The 12,327-nt window shown below is 51.5% G+C and overlaps 5 protein-coding genes across 5 annotated transcripts; 3 read left to right on the plus strand and 2 right to left on the minus strand.

Moving 5' to 3' along the window:
- Positions 1 to 66: 66 nt before the first annotated feature.
- VTN49DRAFT_7474 (uncharacterized protein) lies at positions 67 to 952 on the plus strand (the record flags this gene model as incomplete). Its single annotated transcript, XM_069415747.1, has 3 exons — positions 67 to 103; positions 364 to 763; positions 865 to 952. 3 exons carry the CDS (start codon positions 67 to 69, stop codon positions 950 to 952), a joined length of 525 nt encoding a protein of 174 aa, XP_069271835.1.
- Positions 953 to 1,319: 367 nt separating this feature from the next.
- VTN49DRAFT_7475 (uncharacterized protein) lies at positions 1,320 to 2,447 on the minus strand (the record flags this gene model as incomplete). The annotated part of the gene is made up of 5 exons (XM_069415748.1): positions 1,320 to 1,676; positions 1,734 to 1,812; positions 1,869 to 2,155; positions 2,209 to 2,301; positions 2,352 to 2,447. The coding sequence occupies 5 exons, from the start codon at positions 2,445 to 2,447 to the stop codon at positions 1,320 to 1,322; spliced, it is 912 nt and encodes a 303-aa protein (XP_069271836.1).
- A 2,536-nt stretch (positions 2,448 to 4,983) lies between these two features.
- VTN49DRAFT_7476 (uncharacterized protein) lies at positions 4,984 to 8,125 on the plus strand (the record flags this gene model as incomplete). Its single annotated transcript, XM_069415749.1, has 2 exons — positions 4,984 to 5,179; positions 5,244 to 8,125. 2 exons carry the CDS (start codon positions 4,984 to 4,986, stop codon positions 8,123 to 8,125), a joined length of 3,078 nt encoding a protein of 1,025 aa, XP_069271837.1.
- Positions 8,126 to 8,940: 815 nt separating this feature from the next.
- Positions 8,941 to 9,240, minus strand: VTN49DRAFT_7477 (uncharacterized protein; the record flags this gene model as incomplete). Its single annotated transcript, XM_069415750.1, has 2 exons — positions 8,941 to 9,116; positions 9,171 to 9,240. The coding sequence occupies 2 exons, from the start codon at positions 9,238 to 9,240 to the stop codon at positions 8,941 to 8,943; spliced, it is 246 nt and encodes an 81-aa protein (XP_069271838.1).
- A 687-nt stretch (positions 9,241 to 9,927) lies between these two features.
- Positions 9,928 to 12,268, plus strand: VTN49DRAFT_7478 (uncharacterized protein; the record flags this gene model as incomplete). Its single annotated transcript, XM_069415751.1, has 3 exons — positions 9,928 to 10,012; positions 10,070 to 11,883; positions 11,954 to 12,268. The coding sequence occupies 3 exons, from the start codon at positions 9,928 to 9,930 to the stop codon at positions 12,266 to 12,268; spliced, it is 2,214 nt and encodes a 737-aa protein (XP_069271839.1).
- Between the last annotated feature and the right edge of the window lie 59 nt (positions 12,269 to 12,327).

Below are 12,327 nucleotides of genomic sequence, written 5' to 3' on the forward strand. Positions count from 1 at the left end.
CAGTACCGACATTAAGGGAGATGAAACGACGAATTCACCTGCTTGACTTGCTCCTAAATCGTCGTCATGGCCAAGTTCTTGTCTTTCATGGAGCGATGCAGATGTATGGGGAACAAAACAAAAGACGCGTCTGCCGCGTTAATTGAGGTTGTCTCGATGCCTGAGGCAGACATAGCAAAACACGCCATTTGCGTCCCGAATTTTCAGGCATTAACATTCTCGCGCTAAACCCAAATTGGCTGTGCCGAGATCTGCAAGTCTATCATCTGGGCCCGTCTCCGAGGGTGGTCAACCTCATTCAACCAGTCAACATCTCCAAGTCCTTTACGGAAGGGTCCAACAACCAGTGACACGGACCGGCAGGTCAATCAATCCGATCTCGTGTCTCCCCTCTTGACAGCGGAGGGCAATCCTCATCATATCGGACCGGTCTCGTTACCGACTCACATCGCTCGCGTTGTGCTCCGCACTACTCCGATCACGAACCCTCTGTCCCTCCAAAGATGCCGGCTCGACCGACTTCCCTCGCCCTGCGCGCTCGGTGTCTTCTCCGTGGACCACAGAGCCTCCGCGCCTTCTCGACACGGACTAGCCAACGTGCCGCCGACCATGGCAACCACTACGACCCCCCTACCGGGTACCTCTTCGGTGTGAAGCCGGGCCAGAAGTACGAGAAGGAGGGCTGGGAGAACATTTTCTACTTTGGCTTCATTGGCAGCTTAATCGCCACGGGCATTGCATATGTGTTCAAGCCTGATACATCGTAAGCATTTTGCCTTCACAGACATGTCATTCGGCCGTTTTGTCCGGGAGACATGGCGCCCCTTTCGAGGATAGCCATGGGAATTTGCTGATGGTTTATAGGATACAAACTTGGGCCTTGGAAGAAGCTCGTCGGCGACTCGAGGCGGAAGGTATCCTGGAGGACCCCGAAAAGGCTTCGAAGCAGTAAACTGTACTGTCGGAAGTCGAAATCATTGACGTTCACCTTTCCCCCAGCCATGGTTCCTTCCTTTTACTGCTGTGTTGTACATAGAGGTTAGGGGCGGGTGAGTTTGATTTGAGTTGGCGCTGTCACGCAGAAAAACCTGTGCCTCGTTCATGTCAAAACTTGCATGCCTTACTATTTTTCCTTTTCTTTTTCCTAGAGTGAATCGACTGGTTCGTCTGGTTTGATTGTGGCGGTTGCCAGCTCAAAGAGGATCGGAATTTTAATTGTCCTCGGATTGCTAATGTATGTTGATGCGCTATTTACACGAGATGTACACTATGGGACCTCTGGAAACGCAAGACGCCTCTCCCACACTGTTCCTTTGTGTCTATACTTCCGGATAGACATCAGTCCGCCGCAGTAACGGCATCTCCCTTCGAATTTTATCCACGAGGGAAAGATCAATCAAAGCCGTTGCGATCTCAGGCTCCTTATATTCACCTCCCAACTTCACGGCGACTGTTCCCCAGGGGTCAACGATCATCGAGTGGCCGTAGCTGATTCGTTTCGGGCTGTGGGGCCCGACCTGGGCAGCTGCAATCACGTAGGATTGAGTTTCGATGGCTCGTGCCCGTAACAGGGTTTCCCAATGTGCAGTCCCTGTTGGGACGGTGAAGGCGGATGGGAAGGTGATGATCTGGGCGTTTTGGCGCCTGAGCGCCAGGCTGATTTCCGGAAAGCGGAGCTGTTTTCTTTTGATCAGTCATCTGTCTGGAGACACGAAATACATAATGAAACCCACATCAAAGCACACTGCTAATCCGACGCGGCCGACGGCCGTGTCGAACGGAGGGAGGATCAAAGATCCTCTTTCCACGCTCCTAGCCATTGTGAGCACCCGAGAGCTGGCCGTTCCAAAATTCGTTCTAGAACGTACTCGCTTTCTTTCAAGATCGGGCCATTCTTGATGTCAACATCGAAAAGATGAATCTTCTGATACCGATGTGTGATGTTTCCTTTTTCGTCGATCCATATAGAAGTATTCTTTACTTTCTGTCCCCCTTGGGCGGGCTCATGGATACCGACATTGATTGGCAAGCTTGCTCGCCGCGCTTCATCCTGGAGGCCCCGAACAAACTCACTGTCCTGTACAGAGCGGACAAGTGACACTGTTTCAGCAGCGGATGATGCGATGTAGTCGGAGGCTTCCGGTAGAAACAGGGCCTGCAGAAAGAGCTTTAGTATCAGAACGAGAATCCATGCAAAAAGATCCCTACCTTTGCACCTGCTGCTACGGCTTTTCTGACGAGAACCTGGCATTGAGCCAGGTTCGCTGCCATGCTCGCCGTCGAGCACAGCTGTCCTACGGCCTGAGGAACTGGTTGAGCTGGTGTTCATCGTTCCCGAGTGTGAGACGTACAACAATGGGCATTTCGGACGCTACTGGGGGCTCTAAAATCAATTTCTGGTACCAATTCGAGCGAACCTGCTGACTTGTTGTAGAGACTAAGACCATCTGCTTTGCGAGGGGAGAATATCACATGCTGATTAGTAATGACTTTGGCGTTGTCGATTGGGTTGATGGTTCATCCCATACCTTCACCTTCATCCTCCATGGATCGTTCCTGAACCACGGAACTAGTATCGGCTGCATGGTATGGGAGCACATCCGCATCTTCCAAAATCATATTCTCTTTCTCCGTTTACCGCTTTCTGAAGCCGACGCCGCTCGCGGTGACGGGCATTGCGCGCATCCTATCGCGCCCTTTCTGACGGGTAAAGACGTGGCCGGCCACGAGGCATGATGGAGAACTTGATTGTTCGGTATCCTGATATTATATCATGGATATACGCGTAGTTCAAGAACAGCGCAATTGGTGATAGCAAAGCAGTTGGATAAGCATGGAAGCTTGGATGGAGCCGTAAATAGATGAAGGAGAAAATTAGGAGCAACGCGTCACTGCCCCGAAGCTTCAAGGGATTTAGGGATTTGTGTTCCATCGATCTCCAGACGGTAAGTATGGTTCCAGGTAGGGTTCAGGTAAAAGTCGGGGTTATGGTAGGTGGTAGAGAAGGTAGATGGTAGGGTTCATTCTATTCTGAGGTTGAGTATAGGGTTGGAGTTTCAAGTTCTTCATTGTCCTTTGAATTGGAAATTATGACATCTCACAAGTCATCCATCAGTCAACCTATAACGGACCATAAACAATTCACAGAACACAGCATTAATACTTACACGGTAAGTAGTGTTCCAGAACTCCTTTAAGGACTGATCTTGTCCAACTGCTTCGAGGCTCTGCCACGGGTGAGCCATGACCTGAGCTTGGTATTCATCCCAACTAAGGTAATAGAGTCAAATTCTTGGAGGGACTCAATAGATGAATCGATATTGAAGTGAGCCGGGATACTAGGAGGATGAAAAATCAAATAAGTAGTCACCTTGTCTGCCTTGTCTCTATCTTCCATGAGCGTCGTGTAATTGTACTATAGACGCAGATGCTGCATCGTTGCAAGCTGTTTTTCTATATAGTACAACCGGCATGACTGCGATGCTACTGCCCAAGGGTGTGACTGTGGACATTATATGGTCGCAGTTGAACATGTTCTTGGAACTGGATGAAACGTACGGGTATTACTGGAACCAGTGGTGAACTCCGTCTCCAGGCTACATAATGTTCAAATCTGTTCTTGATACCGTGCTGTGATTCTGCAGATGAGTTTTGCCCGGGCCCCCCGACGGCCCTTTCCACAAGTGCACTGCGGTATACCTTGAGACGTGTAGGGGAAATTACAGGCTTCGCCGCACATGTGTCCCCATACAGCTTCCGCTATGGGCCCGCAAAAGCTCTCAATGATTCCCGTAAGCAGTTTCTTCATATCCTTGCCGGCAACCCTCTTCGCACTGACCGGAATGTCGCTTTGATCAGCCCTCGTCTCGGAACAGTTGCAGAATACGATTCTCCAGCACCAAGATGTTGAGCATCAGCTCCAAGCGGGAAGTAAGCAGAGGTGGTTGGTACCTGTTTGTTTTGAGAGCCGGTTTCTACGGATTTGCCATTATACAACAACCACAACAGTGATATTAAAATCAGGGCGCAAGTTCTAGATTTTTGGATGCTGATTTCATTCCTATAATTTTTTTTTCCCAATATATTGCGAATTGAGAGCGCTAGAGTGTACCAAAGGTATTCCTCAAATTCTCGTACAAAACGAGAACGTAGCTGGAGTCACGGAAAGCTGGCCAATTTTGCTAAATACTTTTAATATTTCACTTCCGAGTATTACTTACTCCGTACTTTGAGCAGCTCAATGCGCGTCTGAAGGCCAATACAATTGGATTACTCCGTGCACATTGTTGTGGTTGGGATTACGCGTGTTGTCGAATCTCGCGTGCCAACAATGGCCGTGCCGCCGCTGAAGAACTTCTTTAGCCCTCCAATTGGACATGTAACGTACGTAATCTAAGCTGCTTTGACGCGTTCATAGTCATTCCTGTTGCCGATGTAATTCCCTGAGATGCCGAAGCCGAGGCCATCCTGACGATGTTCAAGGTCGGCATCGCGTCGCAACGTTGCGGCATCATTGGCGTGACCGGACGTGTTATTGTGCGCACAATGACCGGAATTTTGCAAATTTGAAGATGGTATGTACGGAGTAATCGGAATGGACCGAATGGTCCGATCATATCTAAGATGGAGCAAAAATTTTGGTTTCTATCTAACATGGAACTGAAACTACTAACTAGGTTACATTTTTAGCCAATCATATCGCACAAATTTTGAAGATTTGCACCTTGATTTTCGCAAATTTGTAAATTCCACAAATTTGAAAGTAGAATTTTCAAGCTACCCTTGGCTAGTCGGGTTATCGATAACGAATGGACTTTCAAGATGCAAGCTCTAGATTTGCTGCGGCATCCCACTGCCGCGACCTTGAGTTGAACTGCCAATTGCGCTTGCGAAGCATGCCGTATAGAGTTCGCAGATAAACTCCGCTACTAATCGGCAACCTCGTTTCTCGCGGCTCCGCGCGAAGTCGATAATACAGTCAAAATGAAGAGCCTTCGAAGAGACTACCTGTCGAACCCACAAGCGGCGAACATCTCCAGTAAAGTCTTCATCAGATCGACGAAGAGTGGCAAGGTCCAGAAGATCGTGCGCGAGCAGTACTTGAGGCAGGATATTCCGTGTTCTTCTCAGCTCTGCACGATATGTCCGGCATATGCGCCCGCAGATGCGAACGGCAACGGTATGGCGGCCATGTCCAACAGATCAGAATGGCTGAGATGGGGCTAATGTCGAGATTGAAACAGTTGCGCCGTTCGTGCTCTCCGATCGCCCTGCCGGAACAAAGGCTTTCCCAACCGGCCATTATATTTTGCCGGACACTAACGCCTTGCTGAATGGAATGGACCTGTTTGAGCACACGGGCGCTTTCTACGATGTGATAATTACGCAGACGGTCTTGGAAGAGTTGAGAGGTCTATCACTACCATTGTATAACCGGCTACTTTCGTTGATCAAGTCGGACGAAAAGAGGTTCTGCCTGTTCTTCAACGAGTTTCGACTTGAGACTTACGTCCACCGGGAGGCCGACGAGTCAATCAACGATCGAAATGATCGGGCCATTCGCGCAGTTGCCAAGTGGTACACGCAACATCTTCGGAAGGCAGTTAAGAAGGGCCAGACAGTGCCGACAATAGTGGTTCTCACGGATGACCAAGATAGTCTGCGGAAGGCGAAAGAGGAAGATGTAACCGCGTTGTCTCTGGCGGACTATGTTTCGGGACTTGAGGATTCAGAGACACTGCTAGACATGATCAGCGAAGGCCGGGAGGGTAAAGGCGCGCGCGACACGCTGCTGTACCCGGAGTACTATTCGATGTCAAAGATCATGACGGGCCTTAGGGCAGGAACCCTCCACCAGGGCGTGTTTAACATCTCGCCTTATAACTACCTGGAAGGTTCGGTCAACGTACCAGCATTCGACAAACCCCTCCTCATCCTCGGCCGCGAAAATGGTAACAGAGCGATCTCGGGGGACGTGGTTGTTGTCGAAGTGCTGCCAAAAGAGCAGTGGAAAACCCCTTCATCAAAGCTCATTGATGAAGAAGCGGTTGCCCGCAATGATAACCCGGAAAATGAAGAAGACGAGCCTGTTATCACAGAGCGGGAACGAAAAGCTCTGCAGGAGGAGGTGAGACAGGCACATGGCAAGAGTGCCGAAGGCAAGCCTCAGCCGACTGCCCGGGTTGTCGGAATCGTCAAGCGAAACTGGCGTCAATATGTTGGCCATATCGATTCTTCCTCCACATCATCCCTGGCCAGGTCAGGAAGACGACAGCAGACGGTGTTTGTGCTCCCAATGGACAAGAGGATACCCAAAATCCGGATCCGGACAAGACAGGCCGCCGAGCTGCTTGGCCAACGGATCCTTGTTACCATTGACAGTTGGGAACGGGATTCCAGATATCCCAACGGGCACTTCGTTCGCGCCTTGGGAGAGTTAGAGACCAAGGCTGCAGAAACGGAAGCGCTCCTCCTTGAATATGACGTCCAGTATCGACCGTTTCCCAAGGCAGTTTTGGACTGTTTACCTCCTGAGGGCCATGATTGGAGAGTCCCAGAAAACAAGGACCACTCGGGCTGGAGACAACGAAGGGACCTGAGAGACCTGTTGATTTGCAGCATCGACCCGCCTGGTTGTCAGGATATCGACGATGCTCTTCACGCTCGTCGACTACCGAATGGGAACATCGAGGTCGGTGTTCACATTGCCGACGTCTCGCATTTTGTGAAGCCGAACACTGCGATGGACGCGGAAGCGGCCCTGCGCGGGACCACTGTATACCTGGTTGACAAACGGATTGACATGCTTCCAACGCTCCTCGGCACGGATCTGTGCTCTCTGAAGCCGCATGTCGAACGCTTTGCATTTTCCGTAATCTGGGAAATGACGCCCAACGCGGAAGTCTTGTCGGCGGAATTCACCAAGTCAGTCATCCGATCACGCGAGGCGTTTAGCTATGAGCAAGCTCAGATGCGCATCGATGATGTGTCTCACAAGGATGAATTGACTGAGAGCATGCGTATCCTGCTGCATCTGTCCAAGATTCTCCGGCAGAAGCGCATGGACGCTGGTGCTCTGAATCTAGCTTCTCCAGAAATTCGCATCGAGACGGAGTCCGAGCTCAACGATCCATTGACGGATGTTAAGACCAAGCAGCATCTTGCGACGAACAGCCTGGTGGAGGAGTTTATGCTTCTCGCCAACATCACTGTGGCCACCAAGATCTATGAATCTTTCCCGCAGACGGCACTTCTGCGAAGACACGCCACACCGCCGGCGCAGAATTTTGAAGAATTGGCTACTCAATTACAGAAGAAGCGGGGCCTGAAACTCGATGTGTCGAGCTCAAAGGCCCTAGCCGACTCTCTGGATCGCTGTGTGGATCCAGAGCACCCTTTCTTCAACACGCTGATCCGCATCCTGGCCACACGATGCATGACGTCGGCGGAGTACTTCTGCGCAGGCTCCCACGGCGAAGCGGAATTCCGTCACTACGGTCTCGCGTCCCCTATCTATACGCACTTCACGTCCCCTATTCGTCGGTACGCCGACCTGGTCGTGCACCGGCAGCTGGCGGCGGCGATCGGATACTCGTCCGCGGACGGGCTTAGCCGACGGAGCCAACTCGAGGACGTGTGCCAGAACATCAACTACCGGCATCGCAACGCGCAGTTTGCGGGCCGGGCCAGCATCGAGTATTACGTCGGGCAGGCGCTCAAGGCGCGTGGCGAGATGATGGCGGCCAAGGACGACGCGGGCGCCAGCGGTGTCAACGAGGAAGGATTCGTTATGCGCGTGTTTGAGAACGGTGTGGTGGTATTTGTACCGCGGTTCGGCATTGAAGGCGTCGTGCGGTTGGAGGATTTCCTCCTGCCGGGTGAGACGCTTGGACCGCATGTGCATGAGGTTGAACATCGGAAGGAGGTGCTGCTGCGTCGCGATAGCGAGTATGATCCCGAGGAGTATACCGTGCGGGTGTGGGATAAGAATCACCCGGAGCCGTCGCGATCGCTGCAGGTTGAGCTGTTTGAGAAGGTTTCGGTCAATGTTAGTTCGGTGAAGGATGAAGGGGAGCGCGGTGCTGGGAAGCGTAAAGTGCGTATTCTTATCTTGGGAAAGGCATAACCATTGCCTCTGGAGAAGAAAAATCTCGATATTAGATCGACTTATGTACATAAATGAATGCAATGCACGAAGATGTTTTTGCTATAGACACTAGCTTCCTACGAGACCTCATCTGTTCATGGTATTCTACATAGCCATCTTTGGTACTCTTCCCTGTTGAGGTTGTCTAGGCATAACTGCTTGGGGTCTACAACGGATTTAAATATAATCAGGTGAATTAACGAGTTTCGTTTTGTATCCAACCCTGCTTTTCTGTACTCCTGCTGTATTGACGCAACCATGTGCCACTCCATGCATTGGTGGCCTTCGATAGTTGTGAACGCTGTGGAAGTTAGGCCTGATCTTAACTGGAGCATGTTCCTATCGCGATCGATATTACCCGCGTGAATGGTCAATGCACGCGGAGCGCTGACTGTAACAATGGGCAAAACGCTCCACTCGAAGTGCAACGTGAAGTTATAGAAACGGCTAACATGCTTCAAGCGCGCCAGAACGCTGCACATCTGGGAATCATGACATATGCTGTGTTGCCGATAGTTAGACTAGTTGTAGGGTATCCGGATTATCGTGCTAAATGTGAGAAGCGTCCACAACAGCTATTTAGAGCTCAACTGGCCGAAAACGGGACTTTGCTGAGACCCAATCCTGCCACTCCATTGAACCACACATATGGTCTGATATCTCATGTCAGTTATTCCACGAAGGAATCAAAGTGAAGAAGCAACCATGCAGCCATATAGGCAGGTAATGCCACATTGGCCCCTGTGTTCAACAATTGAATTGGCTGTGAAATCAAAAAGGCACCACCAGCACTCTTACTCGGTTGGCCATCTAGAGTGCTCCGTAATGAGGATGGGCTCTGAACGTGCAAGAGGAGGCGGCTTGGCTATGTTTGCTTGACGGCGAGAGCGGAATCCTAAGCAAGGCAATCTGATGTTGGTGCTTGCCTCCAAACTAGGATCCCGTTTAAAGCATAACCAAAAGCGATGGACTGGCCTTGCCAGAATTAGTATCGTTATAGCCAAGTTTTACTGTAATGAGTCACCTCGGTTAGCGATCAGAGCGGAACCCGAATTGGTCCCCGCTTTCAAGGTGAAGACCCACTCATTGTCCATGGTCACGCTTTTACTTTTGGAAGATTCGATGTACGGAGTAATTAGGAAGTTCTGTAATCACCCTTGAGGAGGAGAGGATACTCCTGGGAAGAGGAGGAGCCTGAGTGTCATGGATTGAACCCATCATCGCAGCCGAGTGGAAAGGAAGGAGCAGGACGCGTAAATAAAAGCGCGTGTTGCTGAATAATCAATGACGTCACGTGCATGTTACGTGTCAGATTGGGTGGAGAATTCGGCAGTCTCGGGCCGCTTGGGCACTCGATTGCAATGTTTGTTTGCATTGTTTGCATGCAATCGAAGAGGATCAAGATGATCAGGGAGATCGATGAGGATCGATCGTTTCCCGTGGAGACGGTGATATGATCGTCGAATTGCCAAGTTTAGTAGCTCACGACGCTCGGACGACACGAACGGGACTGTACTTTAAGTTTGGTTAACCTTCTGGGTCATTCTTGATGCCCTGACTGCGTGTCCCGGATAGCTCCCTGGCAACAACATACATGCATGATCGACCAACACACTGTTTACCCAGCGGCTCTCAAAAGCATCTGATAGCGTGACTCCCAAACCTGCTCCAGTGTTTACTTCGATAAATTCATCGCTTTCTGCTTTGGTCCAACCTAGGTCTCCTATACATAGACGGATCATTGCTCGCCAGAACTCACTGCCAGTCCGCTTCCGCTGGCAATGATGATTCACCGGCATCGAACGAAAGACTCTCAACGAAAGGTCAGCCCTCCAGGGCCGGTCTACATGTCTAATGAGCAAGTTGGTAAGTTTTAGTCGACCTGGGTTAGCGTCAATCAACTAAAGAGCATCGGTACTGCAGCAAACTATCTGAAAGACCTCAGAACAAACCGGCCAGCTCGGCCCAATGGCTCCAGACCACTTCCATCCCGGTCGAGTCTGTCGGCCCGAGATGATCTTCCTCCTCGCGCGTCCTCCGCATTGTCTACCCGTCGCGCAGACCCTTCAATGGAACAGTTAGCGGGAGACCCTTATCCTCGGTCTTCCAGCGCGCTGTCTCATCATAATCGGAGCGCATCAGAAGTGTCCACATATAGCTCAAACCCATTGAGAACTTCACCTCGATCTGGACCAATCCAACCGAGTGGGATATACCGTGAGAGTGGACAGCGTTGGCTGGAAAGACAGGAAGCCCGGTCCTTGCGCGATGCTCTCCAAAAACTGGACCTTCAGGAAGAGCAACGTATTCACGCTGCGGCGAAAGAAGAGGCAACACGGCTAGTCTTGGAGCATCAGAAGTCAGCAAAGCGGCCCCAGAGCTCTCATTTTCCATCTCGCAGTTCGGACCCAAGTCAATGGCGCCATCATCTGGAGAAGGGAACTCGCTCCCGAAACTACAGCTTGGACGGTAAAGAAGAACGACCAAGAAGTGGCCCCGAAACTTACAATCCGCCATCCGACTCCGGCTCTGCTGAATCCTCGTCCCCGGAGAGCTCAAGCGATGATCCAACGAAGACAAAAACACGAAAGAAGGGTAGAGTCAACTTTATCCTTCCCCAAGATGAGAACGCCAATGCCGGCAAAGAACCCGAACAAAGAACAAGAACTGTCAGCGGCGATTCTTCCAAGGGTGTCTTTAGGAACCCGGAAGATCGAATTTACGAAGAGCCGGACAACGCGCATGATCCACCACGTCAGCCGTCGCCGGAGCGTAGTGCCCTAAAGGTGAAACCGAGGAACTCGCTGACAGGGTCTCGGCCTCTTCCCAGTCGCCCTGGCTCTGGTTCTGAGAATGCGAATCTGTCCAAGATTGATATCCACAAGAATCCACCCAGTCAGTCGCATAACCCCAACTATACAACCAACCCTCCTCCGCCACGATCCAAAGATCCGGATGTTCCGATGAAGGATGGTCTCGAAATCCGGCCGGACGACATCCGGGCGGCAACTAGCATGAAATTGAAAGATCGAAGTCCAAAATTGCCCATGCCGACGGCAGTCAGCACCCGTCCAGGACGGCCGATAGTTAGCTTCGATCCGTCGTGGAGGAAGAAGCAGCAAACTACGACGGAAGATCGGAAATCTGCCTCGCCGACTGATCGCATCTCGGAAGCGTCAGCCGTGCCATCGATCTGCATCACAAGCGCAGAGTCGACAAATCAAACGCCAAAGATTTCCGTCTCGAATCCTGAGGAGACGGCTGAACAGTCGACGCCAAGCCGACCGTCACTAAGCAAAAACAGGCCCAAGCCCGCGCAGCTACCCGATCCGCAGAAGATGCCACCAACATCCCAGAGCAAATGGTTTTCGCCGTTTACACGAACGAGGGGTCCGACAGCGACCTGCCGACAATGCTCTCTGCCGATCTCAGGACGCATCGTCACGGCGGCGGGAGAACGACTGCACCCGGAATGTTTCAACTGCGCGCACTGCGGAACAGGGCTAGAATGCGTGGCATTCTACCAGGAGCCAGAGGCCAAACGGGCGGAGAGACTAGCGAACGCTGACCCAAACGACCCGGAAGCGCATCTGCTGAGGTTCTATTGCCACCTCGACTATCACGAACTGTTCAGCCCACGGTGCAAGAGCTGCAAGACACCGATCGAGGGGGAAGTGGTGGTTGCCTGCGGAGCGGAGTGGCATGTCGGGCACTTTTTCTGTGCGGAATGCGGTGATGTATGTCTTTCATGGGGACGCCTGGGAAAGTTTCTTGAGATTGATACTAACGTCGACTTTGCCTCAACAGCCATTCACGCAGGACAAGCCATATGTTGAGAAGGACGGGTACGCATGGTGTCTTCCATGCCACTCCCGACGGACGGCATCGCGGTGCCAGGGCTGCAAACAACCCGTGCTGGACGAGGTCGTGGTGACGGCACTAGGAGGACAATGGCACGAGAAATGCTTTGTGTGCCACGAGTGCGGGGAAGGGTTCGGTCCCGAGGGGAAGTTCTTTGTGAAGCAGGGTGAGCCACGGCGGACGCCCAAGGGTAGAATCATTGGAGGGCCGGTGCAGTTGGCCGTTTGTGTCAAATGCGAGTCAATTCGGTTGAAGGCTTGAGATATATGGAAAGAGATGGGTATCAAGTTTTGTTTATCTGGCTTTGTTTGTTTGAGCTT

Source organism: Thermomyces lanuginosus, assembly GCF_041956635.1.
Source record: "Thermomyces lanuginosus strain ATCC 200065 unplaced genomic scaffold VTN49scaffold_7, whole genome shotgun sequence".
Classification (NCBI taxonomy): Eukaryota; Fungi; Ascomycota; class Eurotiomycetes; order Eurotiales; family Trichocomaceae; genus Thermomyces; species Thermomyces lanuginosus.